The sequence below is a fragment of the Vidua chalybeata genome, chromosome 5, assembly GCF_026979565.1.
Source record: "Vidua chalybeata isolate OUT-0048 chromosome 5, bVidCha1 merged haplotype, whole genome shotgun sequence".
NCBI classification, from domain to species: domain Eukaryota; kingdom Metazoa; phylum Chordata; class Aves; order Passeriformes; family Viduidae; genus Vidua; species Vidua chalybeata.
The window spans coordinates 59,548,322-59,568,304 of record NC_071534.1 but is presented as its reverse complement, the minus strand read 5'-3'; the positions used below and the strand labels follow the sequence as shown (position 1 = coordinate 59,568,304).

General features: G+C 39.5%; 1 protein-coding gene across 3 annotated transcripts in view; it reads left to right on the top strand.

Moving 5' to 3' along the window:
- Nucleotides 1–19,983, top strand: part of LHFPL3 (LHFPL tetraspan subfamily member 3) — a 258,336-nt gene that overhangs the window by 143,098 nt on the left and 95,255 nt on the right. For all 3 annotated transcript variants that reach the window (XM_053942419.1, XM_053942417.1, XM_053942418.1), the window contains exon 2: nucleotides 11,216–11,452. In XM_053942419.1, coding sequence (XP_053798394.1) covers nucleotides 11,216–11,452 — 237 coding nt within the window. The remainder of the gene's footprint in view (nucleotides 1–11,215; nucleotides 11,453–19,983) is intronic.

Here is a 19,983-nt window from a genome sequence, read left to right as displayed (position 1 = left end):
GCAGAGAATGTCACAGAGGCCATGAACCTGCACCTCGGCTTACAGTGGAGAAATCTCACCAGTGGCTAATGATCTTAGCCACTGCCAAGCAATTTCTTGAATCTTTCAAACAGCTTCTGCAGGAGGGATTTCTCCTGCTGGACAGTGACCAAGAGCAGGCACAGACAGCTGCCTGGCAGCTGCTTGTACTGCAGGTGTTCCACCACTCCCCACCTTCCACCCAGTGTGCTGAGTCAGCATTCTGCACCAGCACCCCGAGGGCAGCCATGCAGAGGGAGAAGTGGCTCTGAACCTTTAAGAAAACTACATTCCCCACCCCCAGCGTATTTTATTTCATTTCCTCTTGCAGGTGGTTTTATTGTTCATGTTCCTTTCAGGCATGACAACAAAGTGAGAGTCAGATAACAACTGGTTGAATTCTTGGTGGCAGTTTTGAGTTCCTTGGCTCAGCTGTTGAGAGCTGACCTATGCTGTTTCATGTACTGGATGGGTGAGTTACCCCACTTTCCAATAACTCCTAATTATGGCTGTCAAACACTCTCAAGTAGTCGTGTAAATGAAACTGTGAACACAATCAGGACGTCATGGCAGATGTTTCTCTGAGGCAGAAGTCTGTGGGGGCTGATTCCTTAACACATTACTAATAAGCTGCTGTTGTTGGTGGCGCGTGGCACACACCAGGTGAGATGCAGACAAGCCCCTGCACTCCAAGGTGGCAGTGGTGTGCACGGAGTTTGGTAACAGTGTCAGGAAGCCTTGCTGGTTGTGAACTCCACGGTTATGCAATGCAAGCTGAACTGGTTTCACAGAGTGTAACTGTAGGAGAGAAGTCAAAAGGGGCTTTGCTGACTACAGTATCAGGCAGGGTTTAGCCAGGTAGAGAGATTTGCTAAATTTATGGACAAAGGGAAATAAATCTGAAGCTTTTCTGCAAAATGCCTGTAATGCTCAAGCCTGGAGCTTGACTTCAGTGTTGCCCCTGCCTCGAGGCTCAGTTGAGTGCTGTTTGCACTGTCTGTGTGTCCAGCTCGGCAGCTATTGCAAAGCTCATATACTGAGAAAAGTGATGATCCTGAGTTTCTGGTGTCTGAAGATACTTGATGCAAGATCTCTGAGTTCTTGCAGTTATCTTAAAGGGCCCGAGTAGTCAAATTTAGCTTCACAGAGAAACACATCCTAATAATTTTTTAATACACTGATCAAACTCTGTCTTTATAACTATTTACAGCATACAACTTCAAACTTTTTTGGCATGGCCACAGCTACTGAATTTGTGCCAGAGCCTATCCCCTGACAATTCAAAACTGCCTTCCTCTTTACAGTCTAAGTGTATTTCTGGATGGTTTATATGCATTTGTTCAGATGCCAAGATTGCCCTTTCAGTTAAATAGCTCTTCCCCCTCTTTGGGACCCATTCCCTTGTGTTTATACAGAGTAATCATAAAATTCTTCAGTTTACTGTAAGGCATGCAGATCTGTTTTCTAGGCAACACTACCATGGCTTTTTAAAGGTTTTCACCTCCTTTTTTGCAAATGAGTGCTTCCTGGCTGTGAAGTTGTTCATTTTCAGAAACAAAAGACTAAACTTGGTATTTATTATGGATGCCACTATAGGCTTAGATGTAGAAAGTTTCTTTTTAGATTCAAATCTTTTGCTTCTTCATTCTGTTTCTATCTCAATAGCCTGCAGAATTTTGCCATTTTTATCCTGAAAATGGTGGCTGATGCAGTCCCAGACTTCCTCTCTTGCCAGCATGTTTAGATTTGCTTGCATTTACAGTAATTTAAGAAACAAATTGGAAGCATGTACTGCCCAAGTCTAAAACCAGCCTGTTGTAGATGCATGGTGTTTGTCAGGTCAGCTTGGGTGAGAACTGGTAAGAAAAGAAAATAATTTTATGCTTCTCTTCTTTCTTTCTTTGCTATCACATTTTAAAACCTTTAATAATGGAAGGGAATGACAAATTTGTATACAGACCATAGTGAGAGAGCCCAGCAGTGAGCTGCTTATTTACCTCTTACTCCCATTTATTCTGTTAGATTTTCATTTGATTTAAAGAACATTTATTTTTGTTTTGTAGTTCCATCAAGCTCCTAAGTCTTTGGCTGCTCTTCCTGCTAGGTTTCATTCTTTTTTAATTTCAAAGATTAGCTCTCAACTTCCTCATAAGAGCATAGGCCAGGAAAAGAACTACTAAATCCTCATATGTAGTCCCCTTATCATGAGCAGTTACAGCTTCATGCAATACATTTCCTAAAATACCTCCTTACATCCTAAAATAACCTTGCTCTGATTAACTGGTCATTGCAAACATCACTCTTCTAAAGCTTAGAAACCACTAGCACCAGATGTCTAGTGCTTATGCTTTAAAAACTCTCCCAAAAACTGCTAAAACTCTTTTCCATTGGTTCACTTGGCTGGTGCCCCATGGTCCTCCAAGGGATGATCAACATACACGTTTTCTCCATCATTTGTCCTGATGGTCTTCTGCATTGACAGTGCCACCCATCAGTGGATTTTACTACCAGACCTCTACTCTTGCCAGAGCTGCTAATGAAAACACTAAATGATTGACACTCAGGCTGCTCCTTGAGGTGCCAATGTATCCTCACAACAGCTGGAGGCTTTTCTTTCAAGCAAAAAATGACAGCTCCCCATGAACAAAATGCATGAACACCTTACATTCTCATGTTAACTTCTATTTTCCAGTTAGTGTTTCTGTATGACAGCAGATCAAATGCTTTCTGAAAAGTGTGTTACTTTGTATTTCTTTTCATGTCTTTAGCTATTCTTTCCTTCAATAATTATTCAAAGAACTGGGATAAAGTTGAATGATGACTGGTTGTTCCAATTACTTTTCAGTTTTCAATTTTGTCTCTTTTTTCCTAAAATGTAGGTCATGCATATGTTCTTCTCCACTAGCTCAACAATAAATTTGATTTTAAAAACCTTCCTAACATCTTTGCAGTTTAATGTGTTGGTTATTTCAGTGTTTGGGGTTGGAAGGTGCATTCCTCCAGTTTGAGCTCATTATGATTGTTGTCAATGCTGTGGACTTGGAGGCACGAGTTTCCATTTCTGAATGCTTGTGCCCAGCAGTCACAGCATCATCCTCCTCTTCTTTATCATTCTCTTCATTGAAAAATGAGACAAATAATTAGGTCCTAATTCCTAATTCCCAGCCCAACTCCATATCTGCTTTTTTCCTTTCTTTATTAATCTCACTGAAGATTATTCAACTATTTGTTTCAATTTCTCTTGGAGTTAACACAGCTTGACTTTTAGAAAGCTATTTTTTAGACCTGCATTACCTAACCTTCAAAACGTATTTTTTTTTTTGCTAATAATTTTCTTTTCCTGGAATTTCTATGGTCCCTGCTCACATGTTTTTGGTTTGTTGTTTTTTTTTTTCCCCCAAGGGTTTTTTTGGGAAGATAGGTAATGAGGGTAGAATGAAACAGAGTTTGTTAGTCATCAATACAGAGCTGAAAGTATCCCTGGAATTTCATTTGTCTTGTCAAGATACTTCAGGAAATTTATATCTTTGTCCAAAAAAAATTCAAGGTTTGCCCCACAATTAGTATGAACTTCTTCTTTTAAAAGTTCATCCATCTAAAATAGGCATTAAAATCCAGAATAAAACATTTTTATTCTCATATTATTGAATATATTCTCATTTTATTTAAATTGAATTGACTCATGGTCATTAAAAGTGAGGTTATTTTCAGCTCTTCTTTGTCTTTACCAAAACTATGTTTAAAATATCCCTGCTATTTGGATCAGTAACTTGTGGTGGAATGTCAGCTGTATATACCTCAAGAAATGTCCAGCCTATGCTATTCATATTAACACCTATTCTCCAGTCTGTCTGGGGTAGCCTGCACAGAACTTGTGTTGAATTTATTAATTAATTAGATCTAGTACAGTATGCCATCAGTATGCCATGATATGTTTTGGCTGAAGAACAGGTTCTACAAAGAGACGTTAACATTAAAGTAGAAAGATGCAGCACTTCTGTGTGCATTTGAAATAAACACCTTCAATGGTAAGTCTAGCATGTGAGAAAAGTGCTTTTTGGATATGGCCACAGCATCAGAAAACCTGCCTGCATGACAACTGACCCCAGGCCATGGCCCTCAGCACGGGGGTTGCCTGTTTTATTCCTTTATCTCTGGGCGTGGACCCCAGCTGACACACAGACCTCTAACACATTTCCTGTGGTACAAAGACACATGATAGAAAACTCACAGCTGTGGGGTGTGACACAGTTCTCATGTTATTTTAGATACTTTAAAGAGAAAATGAGAGGAAAAACAAATCGTTAAGTCCCGGGGCCTTTGGACACCACAGGAGGTGACACAACATAAGTGTAACTTTTGACATGCACCCACCTGTGGGTTTCCAGCTATACCACCTCCCATACCTGATTCATCCTAAAGAAGTATTTTTATCTCTTGTTGTATATGATTTCAGTTTACTCACTCTTCATCAGTTAGTCATCTACCTCTGCTACAACTATTAGCAATTTGTTGTCATGACATTTCTAAGGATATTTTGCCAACATAGTCATTAGGCCTGCATCCTTTAGTAGTTCCCAGCTCCCATATTTTTTCTGGACAATAAATTTCTATTGCAAATAACCATAGATGGAACACCAGAGGTTGTGTTCTTTCACAAGGAGTTATTGGGACCCACCTTGTGGGTCACCTGCCACACACTTATAAAGATCTAGTATGTTCTTAGATTTTCTTTATTCTCCAGCTAATATAGTTGTTGTACTAGCTGAATTATTCATAGAACTACATTAATCTCAAAGTTTAATTATCGTGGCTAATGATCAAAACTTGGAAGTTAAATGTTCCCAAGATTATACAACCCCACACAGAATTTCTGTTTCTATCAAATCAAAGAATTCTCTGTCCAAACATGAATCCAATGTATCAGGTCTAAAACAGGTCCCCTTAGTGTAGTGAAATGTCTCTTATAGTTGACTTAACTGAAGTAGATTGCACTATCATTGTTATTCTTTTCTACTTATTTACAGTTTAACACATTTCTTCATATAACATTACTTCACTTTCTCAATTGTTTCCACCTTTCTGAACAATTCATGTTCTGTAGTGCTCATCCTTGGATATAGCTGTCAGTCATCCCTATTTCTGTTATATACAGCTTCACATCTTGCAACAGCTGATCAAATTATTCCAGTTTGCTGCCTAAGTATAACTAGCAGGCATCAAAATATCTGCTACCTGTCTACTCAGCCAGTCTTCTCCTCCTGACCATAGCACCCACCTCTCTACCACTTTCCACAATATTATTTTCTTTATCTTTACTGTCCAGTCACTGAAAGTTTGGTGTTCTTTTTCCCTTTTCTTAAAATCAGCATGTGAAATATGTATATCCATGTATATATGCATATTCTTATCAGATTTCTTATCAGAAATCCAGACCCTAATAAGTCAAATGGCCATAACTGCATCATGTCTTTAATATTATCACAGGAATGCAGTAGAAGATTCTCCTACTTTTTCTCCCCCTTAGCAGTATCTACAAATAATCTTAATCCTGTGGAGAGACTCAGGCTTTTCTATATTACCAAGCAAGATGATGTGAAATAAGAGACTAAGTAGATTAAAGTAGTTACTGAAGCCTCTTGTATCCTCATCACATGGGACTTTAGGGTTTTGCCTCAAATCAGAAATAGTTCTGTTTCCTGGACCCAATGCCCCCATTATACATATTTTTGGAAGTTTTTTGAAGGAAGATTAACCCACAAACCTTTGCTCCTCCACTTTTGGGGAGGAGGTTGCCGGGAGTATCACATTAATGTCCTGAAGCAATTCCACAGGGCATCTTCCTCATCCTACATGGAAGCTCAGGTCACAGAGGTCCAGATAGGATTTTATCACTCAAGCTCTATTAGAACACTGCCCTTGAATCTTAAATTTCTTAACACTTTTCTCACTGACTGCCTCATACCCAACAGCAGTCATGTGGTTAGCAGCCATCTATGAGCACCACCAGGAATTTTCAGTCTGCTTATGCACAAACTAACAGGCTGTGTCATCTCCTTGGGGATCCAGCTGGCACCTCTCTGAAGAGCTTTTTCAAAGGTGGGCATTGTATATGGCAGCCTTCAAACATAGGATCAAGTAAGAAGTCATACATGACATTTGCCTTTTTGTATTGCATAAGTATTCCAAGGTATTGTGGAAGCTCTCCATAGCTCAAGAGCTTTCTCTTAGGCACTGGTTTTTGGGTGATGAAGCCCACACATTGAGCCAAAATTTTAAGCTCCCCACTCAGTGTTGAAGAACTTTTCTAAATGAACTTCTAGTCTTCTCCAGAAATACTCTGATTGCATGCAGCAGAACTATTTCTGTGGATGGAATCAGTAAATGGAGAGAATTATGGCATTTGCTTCAAAATTGCACATTTCCTCCGAGCCATTATATAAGCACAGAGGATTATTGTCCCACTCAGAAGTGCAGTCCACATCACTTGGATCAATCTCAGTTGATGGGTGTGCAGCCTCTGTTTTCACTCAGGATTGTGTTTGACCCTGTGTCTTCAGCTGCCTTCAGTGTGTCTTCAGACACCTCCACTCAGCATTTCCTTCTTTCCCAGCTACAAGCTCCTGAAAGACTAATCCTAATCACCAACATGGCTGGCAAAAACTCTATTCAGTTTATTGGAGATTTAATGGGTCACTGGTTTTGTAAATACCATTTGGAGGGGGGGGGAAGGAAACAAAAAACCTCTGGCATTTTGGAACCACAGAGGTTTGAAGACTCTTGCACGTGGTGGCATGGAAAGAAAAGAGATGGTCAGCATAATTCCCATTCCATTTTTTTTACTCCTTTATCAGGAAACTTGACATCATCATACTCTACACGCAAACAAATTTGGTCTGTTGTCAGGAAAAGAATGAAGACGAGAGAGGAATCCTGCCAGCGGGAATTTCTCAGCACTGGTTTCCTGCATAGCAGTCAGCTTTTTTTATAAATAGAACCTCATTACATGCAATGATATAATATTAATCTGTCGCTGTATTTGGCACAACCATAGGATAGTGAACTACTTGTTTGCTAATTACCATTTGAGCTCATGCACAGAGCACAGTCTGTGATAATATTAGCTTGGTCAGAGTCACAAGTCTGTCAGTGCCAGCAACAATTCACTGTCTGTTTCCAGTCTCTGAAAGTGTTGTATCTGCATCCTTTCATCCCACGAGGTAAAAATCCTGGCTCTCTCTCCTAGTATGAGTAATTTGTCTTGTCATTCACAGCCCTAGAGGAAAACCATGTGACAGTTCCTGTTAGCTGTTCACACAAGAAAAACCTGTTTAAGAAGAAAAGCAAATATATAAGGCATGTTTAAGTACTGTTTATTAATCATTTTTTTAAAGTTTGAAAAGCTTCGCCAGGCTCCAACATGTAGGAGAAAGCAACTGTTTGGGTGGTGAGACACTGGAAAAGATTGCCCAGAGAACTTACAGATACCATCCCTGGAAATGTTAAAGTCTGGATTGGATGGGCTCTGAGCAACATGGTGGGTGAACACAATGGTCTTTAAAGTCTCTTCCAACACAAGCAAGTTATCTTGTCGTCACAGGATAGGAAGAAATGGAGGGAACCCAGGGCCACCCATACAAAGATGATAATCCTGGAGCTTTCTCAAGCAACCAAAGGGAAAACAATGTGGATATGATCCTTGTAAGTTTTACAGTTGCCCAAATGGTTCTGAATGTGTCAGTGACACTAGTCAGTCATTTATCAATTCCCCCCTGCTGCCTATCATGAAGGCCCTTGGTTAGCTGCAGAGGTCCTAGGCTGGGCTGTCTGTCAGGAGAGTGGTGCTGATCTGATGTATCCAGATCACACAGAGAAGGCTGCTTTCAACCAGCATAGATTTAACTTTTTCCTTACTTGAATCAAAGAGTCTGTAGGAACTGATGGTTTAAGGGGTTTTATTTAGTCGGTGAATTTTCAAATCCAAAACTTTCGGAATTCACTAGAACACTATTACTATTTAGTAGTAAAACAGTAGTAGCTTTTGTTACCCTTCCATTTCAGTAACATTGCCATTACAAACAAAGACATGGGACCCATGTTAGTGTTATAAAATCATCTCTTAGCAGTTTCACTGAAATTGCATAAAATTATTTCAATTGCACAAATTTGTATAAAACTGAAATTTCCTTTTAGAGAAAAGTCATCTAATCCTCTGTAGAAGAATTCAAATGTAAAGATTTCTAGCAATGCAAAGTAGATGTGTAGGTGGATTTCATATCTGTCTTTTCAATCTTGTAGCTGATAAAAGAATCATTACTTGTTTATATTATTGAGCAAGTCTGTATTCTTAAAGGCATTCAGTGCAAAATATTCCCTCAATAAATAAAGGCTCAAGGTTGACTAGTGTTACTTATGTTACCCTCTACAAGTAAGGTATTATTCCTGCACCTGAAGATCTTGACTAAGTAGTCATATAGTGGAAAGCATCTTAACTGGATAGGGAAAAGAGAAAATAATAATAACCCCTCCTTGATATCTGTCTTTATGCAAAGGAATCTAGTCCAGACACCTTTGTGTCTTATTACCAAGAAAAGTCCAACTACAACTGACAGAATGACTCCAGAAATTTAAGCAAGTATATCAAAGAATGCAGGAACAGAATTCAGGAAAGATGAGTTAACCGGAAATCTGAGGAGCACAGCTGGGAAGTTGTACACTGAATTCCTGAGATAAGGGTCCACTTTTTAATTACCTATGTGCAAAAGAACAAAGTTAAATTACTTTTAAGAAGTACTAAGAATGTGTCTGATGTGCTGTGTAATAAAAAAAAACAACAGAAATGTTGGTATTTGCTAATTATTCATGCGCAATTAGCAGAAAAATTCCACATCTATTGATCATTATCTGAGCATTAAGCTTTCTCACATGTTGGGGATGATTAATAAAAGTAAACTGGCTTTGGTATTTGCTGTTATATAGTAAATGAAACTTTGTCAACAGTTAGATGTGTAAATAGGGACATTTTCATGAACACAAGAAGTCTGCAGACTTGTTGCATCGTTTGAATGGAGCTCCTTGCAAGTGTGAGGGAAACTCTTAAGTTTGAGAGCAACTCCACTTTCTGGAAGTGTGTGTAACCAGCTCAAGAAAGTAAATTATTGTACTGTTTGTCTCTAAGGGCTTTGAAAGATGTTATATAATTGTGTAAATGAGTTAAGGCAGGCAATATGTAATTTACAATTTGTCCAACCTGCATGTTGGACAAACATGCAGAGTAGATTGGTTATTATCTAATCTCCCACATTTCTAAGCCTAACTGTCCTTGAAAGTATTATAAGCTGTTTTATTTTCACACACATTAGCTGTTCAGGAGGAACTCGTCAAATGCCTTGGGTGCACCTTTTACCCCATGTCAGATGTTGTCTGCAGACATGTTTTCAAGACATTGTCTACTGCAATTTTGTAGCTGTCAAAAGGAAACTACCATTCCTGAACTCTCTTTACACATCCCTCTTCCAGTATTTCATCATACTGATCCAGTGTAAGTCTGTTTTTACTTTGTGGTCATTGGAGGTATGTAAAATGATAGTGCCTATGCTTGTCCAGGAAAGACAAAAAGGCTGTCACAACAACAAGAAACCAATCCCACAGTGACAGCAGCTGTTGGTTGCACAAGCTACTTGGTGTATAAACTGTCATTTCCAAACAGAGGTCTGACTCAACAAAAACTTAAAAGGCTGAAAGCCACACAATGCATTATTTTTAATTAGCACATTTACCTGCAATTTGGAGCATATTTCATCAATATAATATTAAGATTTATAAAAGAAGGTTTAGGATCCACTGAATCTCATCAGCCATACTAAGATAGAAGGGCTAACAATGGAAATGTGCCTGTTTCCAAGTCACTACAGGTAATTGAAAGGTATTTCCAAGTTACTAAAGGTAATTGATGAGGTAACTAAAAGCATATGGATTTTCTGATTCTCTTAAATGCAATAACTGAAGAATGAACCCATTCACCATAATTATTATTTTTAGAATTTTCTTATGCTACTTTATTTTTGTATGCTGTCCTCTCCTGCTTAAGGTGACTCTACCTGACTTCAAGACAGGCATTACCAGAAAAAATTTGGAGATTTTTGGGCAGAGGTCAGTTTATACAACACCAAGCCTGCTGGCAACAAATAAGGTCCACCTGTCCCAAAGAATTTTATGTCAGGAGTTAGCAGAGCTCATTGAGAGATCTTTAAAGTGGATTTGAAGGGGAATGGGGACATAGTCAGGCTTGACAGACATAAGATATAGGAAGGAGAGAACTATGGAAACCACCCCAGCAACAAAAGAAGGTTTAAGAGAGAGCATCTCAAATCACAAGAAGCCCAAAGACTTAACCACACACAGGACTGTGGGGAATCCCTTTCCACCCCTGCTGGGAGGCTGACACAATCAAATATTTCCATAAAGTGCCTGTACACCAACGCTTACAGTATGGAGGACAAACAGAAGAAACTAGAGATCTGTGTGCAGTCACAGGGCTTTGATCTCATTGCAGTTACAGATGTGGTGGGATAGCTCCCAGGACTGGAATGTCATCATGAATGCCATCATGAGGGGCTACACAGTGCTCAGGACAGACCAGGCAGGCGCTGGGGTGGAGCTGCCCTCTGTGAGGCAGCACTTGGAATGTATCCAGCTCTGTCTTTGGGTGGATAGTGAGAAAGTCCAGTATTTATGGTAAGGATAAAAGCACAGATTGCCATAAATGATAAGTAGTTTTTTTCCTCTCTTTTAAACTGGTTGTTTGCCTGACGACTTGACAGTAATCCAGTGTTACCTTTGAATATACAGGTTATTAACCATTTTCCCTTTTGGTTTTGAGTGGTCCTTTCATATTGCATTGAAGAAATTGGTCCCACAAGGAAAATGTGATTGTACTGATGCAAAAGGGATTCAGGATGTAACAGCTTTTTAAGCAAGGTGTGCAATTGATGTTGCATCTTAGGGTTTTATATTAAATACTTAATCACAGCATTTAATTCTGTGACTTGTTTTTTTTTTTTTTTTTTTTTTGGTAGCCTAGCTTTGGCGTTCAGGATGAAAAAGTCTAATGCTTTAATGATAACTTTGTAGGTTCTCATCAAAATGAAAGCTTGGTCTCATTATCCCATTGTTCTCCTTTTCTCTTTTCTCCAAGCTGCCTGTCTCGTCCTGGGTTGTATGATTTTTCCTGATGGCTGGGATTCAGATGAGGTAAAACGGATGTGTGGTGAAAAGACAGACAAGTACACGCTGGGGGCTTGTTCAGTCCGCTGGGCATATATCCTGGCAATTATTGGAATCTTGGATGCCCTGATCCTCTCATTTCTGGCATTTGTGCTTGGAAACAGACAAGACAGCTTGCTAGCAGAGGAGCTCAAGTTGGAAAACAAAGGTAGGACTGCTTTAGAAACACTATTGTTGGGTGGCCTCAAGGGCAATTGCTTAAAAACAATAATCAGTTTCAATTTTATTTTATGTTGTGCTTAAAAGTTGGCATGCTGGCTTACTTCCTACATTGCTGGGAAAGAATAAATGCAAGGGGCAGAGGAAGTTTTGCATTTCAGCCTCCAAAAATCTGAGAAAGCTCAAATTTGATGTAATTTCTGCCCTATGCATGAATTATCCTTAGCTTTTAGAGCTGTAGATGGGATGTTATTGTGTTACTCACTTGTACAGTATTTCATTAGCATTTAATTTTCACTGTCTCCATCTTTTTCTGTACTCCATGCAAGATTTGTTTACTTGGTTCTTTAGGATTTTGCAATGTAATATGAATGTCTGTAATATGGCATATGTGTTAGCACAGTAGCCAGTAAGGGGGCAGTGCTGGGGGGTGGCAATGAGCTGCGTAATGGGACTGCCCATACAGCATTGAACTGGTGGGCTAAGGATCAGAGCCTGGAATGAAGAAGAATCCTAGTTCCTGCTTGAGTGTGTTGCTTTGAGCTCATGAGTCGGCTCATGGGAATCTAGGACGCTGTAGTAACTGAATACTCATGCAATGCTTTGGGGATAAAACTCATTTCTAGATTAAGTACATGAAAATGGCTTGCACCAGTAATTTATGACACATTTGCGGGAACAGAGATGTTTTTAGTAAGTGTGCACAAGCCTGGCTTATTTCTGCAGCCCCTTCCCCTTGTGCTCCCCTGGCATCCCAGCTGAGTATCTGATGGGATAGATACCACAGAGGGCATGTCCCTGCCTTACCTTTTTAATGGGCCTGTTGTCCCTGAAACTGTCTAATCCCTTCTAAACCCGCTGATACTGTCAGCTTCTCCAGCACTGCATGGCAGCAAGTTCCTGAAGCTCACTACTGACTGCTAAAGAAGTACTTTCTTTTATCTGTTTCAAATTGATCCCCTGCTAGTTTCACTGACTGTCCCCAAGAGCAGGATTCTGCATTCAGCTCATCTACCACCTCTGTAATTTTGTGGGCTCCTTCTAATAATAGCAAAGATATCAGGAGCTTTTCACCACTAGATTGCTGTTTGGCAGTGAGTGTTATGTGAAAATAGCTGGTCTCAGTCCTGGTCCAGAGAACCATTATCTATATACCTGACAGCACCAGTACAGTGGCCCCTGCTTGCTGGATTGCAGTCAGCACACTCAGCCAAAAGATAAATGGACTTGAAGATTGAATATCACATATGATTCCAGACCTAGATGGAGCCTACTAATGTTGTGAGTTAAGGAAAGTGTATTTCACTTGCAATTGCACATGTGCATCTGTCCTGCAGGTAAACTGAGGGCACTTCAAGGACTGTCCTTGTGACCCTTTCCTGTAAGGACAATATTAATCTGCATTTGAAAATCAAAATACTTATCAGAAGGGCATTCACAGCTATGCCACAAGTGCTTTTGGCATCACCACTATGTCTGATTTGTCTATACCATACAGATCTCATGTACCCAACACTACTTGTATCAAAGAAACGCATCTGTTTTGGCACCTTGTGAGCAAAAAACAGCTTCTGGAGCCTCATCACCTCTCACATCACTGGCACAAACCCTTGCCAGAACATTTGGTCCTTAGCATGTCAGAAAAAATCATTCAGAAGCTCAATTTCCTTGGATTAAACACAGAAACATACCACACTATTGGCTTCAAAACAAACCAGAACTCAACAAAAGGGACCTACCCCACTCTGTCCTTCACAATCAAGCCTAATGATCACCACCTTTTAAATTGTCTTTCAAATTAAGTGAAAAAGAGTCAACTTGGCCTCTAAAAAGGACATTTTCTCCTGCCTTGTCACAAAAAGATTCTGCTAAGCAACAACAGGGCAAGTCTAAATTCCCCTGAGCCCCCCAGCATTTACCCACCTGCATGTGTTGCCACCAGGAACAGCCTCAGCCCCAAGGAGACCCAGCAGAACACGGCAGTGGCATCAGTCTGTACCCCTGTGCGCTGAAAACGCATGAGTGCTTTGACATTTACCCCATAAACTACATCCCCTTAGCCCCTTTCAGATTAAGAGATAGTGGAGAACTACTTGTCAGCATTAGTTCACACGCAGAGTATCCATGCATCTCTTGGAAATGGTCACGATGTGAAAATAATGCTCTATGCAAATAGCACTAGCATATCTCCCATATAAACAAAAAGAGAAGAGTATGGATATAGACAATGCTACCCTCAGCTTTCCAAGCTGCTCCTACAATGTGAAGTCAGAGCCCTTACAACACGTAACCATGAACCAGAACTTGCCAGCTGGTTGACATTTTACACTCTCCTTATTCTCCAAGTTGTTGAAGGCTAGCTCCATACATCTGAGCTGCAGTCACTGCAAAATAAACATGCTTAAAGGCAGAAAGTAAGGGAATATATTGTTTCTTGGTGATAAAGCAGCATTCAGTAAAAAAAAAAAAAAAAAAAAAAAAATAGTGTTGCACAGAGATTTGCATACCTTTAGCTAGAGAATCCTCTTCTCCAAACAGGAAAAGCCTACCCATGGGATCAGTGCTGCAACAGGAAACCATCTGCAAAATCTGTATGTGAAGCTGAGTGACTGGAGCTCACCTGCCTCATGGAAGGATGACAGGACTTAATGCTCATCAGGTGTCATCCTTCAAAAGGAAAATAGCTCAGGAAGCAGTGAACATGCAAACTGCTGCAAAATTGCAGAGTCCTGCTTGTCAGCATGTAGTTTCCATGGCATGCACTCACAAACATTCAGGCCAACTTGTTCAAAATTAGGTATATTAATATGAATATTGAGACCCAATTTAAGTTTTCCCAGATAGCTACAACACATAAAAGAATTACCAGCAGCCCTCAGAGTAATAAAGAGTACAAATGCAGACAGAACACCATATATACTCCTGTATACCCATGCAATATAATTTTATAGTCCCTTTTTGGTAAAGTTATGTACCTCCAACTCCTCCTGATACATAAAAAGTCAGTGTATGCTCATTTTCATTTCAGTTAGGGTGTACAGTACAATAATAAAAATACATTCAAAAATGAAAGACAAGATTTCTGTTAGTCTCTTCCCATTTTCAGACTGATGCTTCTCTTCCTGTTGCTCATCCCCTCCCTTTCTTCTTTTCTAAACAATCCAAGAGTCACCCACTTCAGACTCCTGCTACTTTGGTATGTGGCTTTTTGGTCAAAGCACTTAAGAAGATTATGAACTCAGAACAAATTCAACCACTTGAATTCCCATTTGAGAAGGGAAATATCTGAGAAACTCATTGGGGAGGGATCTGTGATAGATTGCTATAGACAGAGGAACCTGGGACTATGTTAAAAGGTTTATCATCTTGCCTCAAAATAAGAAGCATTAAGGTACCCTCATTTGCAAAGGCAAAATCAGACTTTTCTTTGAAGCCCACAGTCATAGGTTCCAGGCTGGGAACTCCTGGCCCTCATTTCTACCTTCAAAACATGTTTCCCTGCCATGTCAGCCAAGAACAAAGTTTTGCCACAGCTGTGAAGAGCTCACATGCCCTCTTTGAGCTTCAACTGGTAAGTGGCTCATCTAGCATAGCACCACTACCATTAGATCCACTTGTTAATTTTCTTGTTCAATTGCAACCTATTTTCCTTCAGTTATCACCTCCACAATGACCTCCAAGCAATCCTGAGTAAAAGAACAGTAGACAAGTGGCATCAGACATATTTCATCTAAAAACCTGCAACTAGAAGCCAAACTAACAGATTTTTTTATACTTTTCCCCCAAAATTTTCTTCTTTTGATAATAGCAACAATTTTCCTGTGATTTCTACTATATAAATAATATTGTAAAAGAGAAAATATAAAGATAAATGTGGAGATTTTATTGTTTGGCATCAGACAAAATATAATCTCTCCAGAATGAAGGTATTCATAGCACTGCTGTAGGACACAGCCCACAGTATGAAATTTCATCCAAGGAGTATATTAGCAGTCATTGGACCACATCCAGAGCCTTCCTGTGCAGTGCCTCAGTGTCATGCACTCTATTGCCCAGTGTGCATGGAATTCTAGCACACAAATTAGAACAGCACCTGCCCGAGGATTTTTGGTTCCCCCCTCCACAGCAGCCTACGGAATGTTGTGTAGGACACTGATCTTCTGCTCCCTTTGGTTTGAGGGTGTTCACTCCTTAGGTAGAAGGTTTTCAGATTCCAGCTCTGGTTTCTAATGACAAAGTATTTTGGAGGTTTTAATAGAAACTGAGGGCAAGAAATGGGAGAGTGAGATCAGGAGTCAAGGGGTTTTGACACAATCTTAGAAAATACTTTAATGTCTTCCTTTTGTAAACGTCTATTTTTGGTTTTATGTGCATGTGGGAAGCACATGCATATGTATGCAATAAACTATTTAGATTTTTCTCCTGGTGTTGAATGGAACTAAGACAAAAGTTTTGGACTGATATTCAGAAAGTGGAGTTTGATTCCTGTTTCTCATACTGGATCTATCATATGATTTTTACATTTCTCTGTCTTTTAAATGGGAATGAATGAGACTGACTTTGTTGATATGTTGTGGTTCAGCGATGAAAGATGAATTAGGAAAAAGTAAATGCTGGTAAAATTATTATTAAGATATGTTTTCCAAGATTAAGGTCTGATAAAAGTATTTTATCGAGGAATTACTTTGCCAATATGCTAAATGATGATACTCTTAAGGGGAGGCAAATGAGACATCAAGACTAAAAGTCAAAAGCTGATTAAAATACCTCATTAAATAAAGGTCAATCTTGCAATAGTACTGATTGATATATCAGCTGATCCAAGATAGGATCAGCTGATCCTTTCCAGCTCTACTTTCTATAATGAGAAAATAAAATTAGTCCTAAACACATGCATTAATTACTTAACTACAGAAGTTGGAGACCATGAATAGAGAGTCCTAGTTCCCCATTGATTAATGAAGAACATAGTGAATTGTTCTCTGTCTCATAGGAAGATGTATCCCACTTGCTGTTACCCTCTGTAAGGACTCTCATACAATAGCCCAGTTAAAGTAATTCTCATTCCATTCAATGAACTCATGATATGATGGACTTAAAGGATGGGGTCTTATAGGAAAGCTTGCACCAAAAAAAATTATGCAGCCTCAAAAATGCTTCTTAAATGGTATAGGTAACTTAATGCATTGAACAGGCTCTGTGCCTAGCTGAAAAATTCTGTAGTGCAGCAGAGGGGCAGGATGCATGGGAATGGGGGATAAAGACATTAGACAGTGCTGCTACAAGCTACAAAAAAATCTCCAGCCTGGTCAAGACGAGTCTATAGTGAGCCTGGACAGATCTGTGCTGCTAACTTAAAAGGAAGCCTATGCCTATTGCAAGTGAGACCATGTTTACTGAGCTAGAAGGCAACAAGTCTGACTGTGCCATCACTAGCAGCTGCATTAGAAATGGTGTTTTGAAGTCTGGACAAAAAAATCAGAGATATTTCACAATATAGAAATATAAAAGGGAAGTAGCTGGCACATATTTCATGCTAGGTAGGATTAGTGACACACAAAAGTTATGATACTCCACTCTCCCTCTTCCTTACTGACAGGAACCATATTTGTAGGAGGAACATCAGAGAATGCTCATGACTCAGCTGCCCTTGCATGAATGTTTTTCAATAAAGTGTTCATGTAGATGAAATAATGAAAGTTTGTGCCAAGAGTCTGGACTATGACTAGAAACAGCTACTGAGAGGACGTTTCTGCTGTCTAGTCCAACCTACCACTTCCAAGAGTTGTCTGGATTGTCCTTATGTTTCTACCAGAGGAAGAAACATACCATCATACACAGAGGAAGCCTGTAGCACTGAGTTATAATTGTTCCTTCTTGCAGCAAGTTCCAGTGGTTTTCTTGGAAATCTTTATCATGATTTAAAAAGTCATTAGTTTCAATATCTCGTTGCACTGTTGTTACATTATGACAAAAAATAACTCTCACACAGACGCTAGATGCAAAGGGGGAAAGGAAAGAACTTAAAGAGAGATTTTATTTTCTGGCTTTGTAATATATACAACAGGAAAAGTGACAGTGGATTGGAGGGTGAAACTGCCACCTCTCCAATTACACTGGTCAAACTAACAGTCCATCAATTCTCTCCACCCACAAAGAAGAATGCAAAACAATCACTGTTTATATGAACACTGTGTGAGAACTGCAGTAGAAATATGCATTGTAATACCATCAGTATTTTGGTGTCAGATCATGCTTATAGAATGAGCCATTTGGCAACACACACAAAGAGTTCCTTGGGCCTGTTCACTGCGGCAGCTGAGAGACAAAGGACACTGCCAGTGGCACCCAGCAATGTGGAGAAAATCTGGAGGTTGTAGATCTATCTCCTCATTCCTTACTAGGAGATGCAAAGATGCACAGGAGACCAGCAGCCACCTTCTCTCTTTTCTGCATCTGTGCTGAATTCAGACACAAAACCCCAGTTCTCCGAACTAACAGGGTCAGGACACTGTGCCTCCTATAATTTTGCTTTGTTCTCCTACTCTTCCAAGGGTTTTGTAACTTCTCACTGCCTTTGGAGAGTCCAGTCAATAAAGGAAGATCTTTGCAGTGTAGATGCTCCCCTCTGTCTGGTACAGCTGGGGAACCTGAGTGCCCACTGTAGGGTCTAACAGGTGGACAACCATCTTAAAATACTGAGGAAATCCACCAGCATTGCTAATGACAGGTAAAGGGAGAAATATTCTTGCTTCCTGAGCAGAGAGGCAACAGTTTAGTTGCACTTTTACATTTCTACTATAACAATATACGTGAAAGATGAGAGTACACCAGATAAGAGTTGAGAAAAATAGCAGTATTATGTAAATGCCTGCTAAAATGGATGCATCTGGAATCTCTGCAGAGTACAGTAATTCTGTTATTTAGTGATTACTTCAGAAAGAGCACATTCTGAAACCAAATTCTACTGGCATAACTAAAATGGACTCATTTTATGCAAAATGTTTACTACTACTCTTTTTATTCTTAAATAGATTATTGAACCAAAATCCTCATTTTTTTTCACTGAGCATTTTGGACCTGATTTTGCAGAGGAAAGGGGCAGGCTTCATCCTGTGAAACCAGTAAAAATAGTAGAGGGTGAGAGTAAATTTTAGCCATTAGAGCAATTAATACAATTTTAAAATTATCATGAATCTTACTTATACTAATTCTTGACCATAGAAATTCAAAACATTTTTCAGGTGTCTTATTGTTTGATGTGTATCAAATACATCCACATTTCAAGAACTGTCATAGCTGACAACAACATCTGGCTGACCCCTTGCAAGTAAAACTGATAAAGCAATAAATATCAGGCATCATATATCCTGCAGAGACAAATATTGGTTTACTAGAGAAAGTGGAAGTGTGCTAGAAATCATTCAACGTGTTTCAAATGTTAAGGAGAAGAAAAAATTGTCAAAGGGTTGATTGGAAATTCAGTACAGAAGCCATGCTGGCAAAGTATAAAAGTGCTGTACTTATAGGAACAGCCACAAAAACATTGTTTGCATCCTTAATAGAAATTCTGGATTTAGCAACATGGAAAGAAGTAATTCCAAATGGTTAAGGAGTTTGCTTGGGAGAATAAAAATTTGTATCAGTGTTAAGGGGGTATTTCTATGTCCTTTCAGAAATAGCTTGCAGAATCCTATTGTTGAATTTAAAAAGATGGTTGAAAATCTCTGATTATTCAGTGCTGTGTAGCCTCAGCTCTTCCAAGCAGAGGCAGTAGCTGTCTGAAGAGCAAGACTGCCCTGCTTTGTGTGCCTCAGTTTTGTATATAAGCTCCCTGCTGCTCTGTTGACGTTAATCTTTAGCCCATATGGACAAAGATGACATGTTATTAAGTAAAATAAATCTTCCCCTATAACCATCAGCCCTATTTTTTTCCTGAAGAGGATTGACAAGTTTACCTTAAATAAATCCCTAAAAAGGCTCTGTGAAATTATTAGAATTTGTATGTTTACAATGATGCCAGAAGATGAGCAGGTTTATACACTAATCAATCATTTATACACTAGTGAGCAGCTGACATTCAAGCCTGTGTCTGCTCATCTATCAAGTAGCTCTCATAAAGGTTAGAGGCACTACAGTTGTACTCAGACACAAATACAGGTATAAAAATGTTATAAAAATGCTAAGTATGGAGGATTACTGCAAGAACTGATAGGATTTCAAACTTCAGAGTAATTCCTATATAAGATCCCGGTCTCAGATAATTTGCCAACCTTCTTCCCTAGGTCCAACTGGAGCTCATCTACTGCCTTTCTTTTAGTGCAGTTAATGTGCTTGCAGATATATACACAGTACGTGCTCACCCAACATAGTCTCAAAAACCTCTGTAGACAGGCTAACACTGACCTTTGTTCTCTGTACTATAGAAACTGTTTTTGAAAGAACAGCCTGGGAACCTCTGAGGGAGCTGGAGCTGCATGCAAAGAGGAAGTGCATAGGCCACTTCTTGGTTCTCTGGCT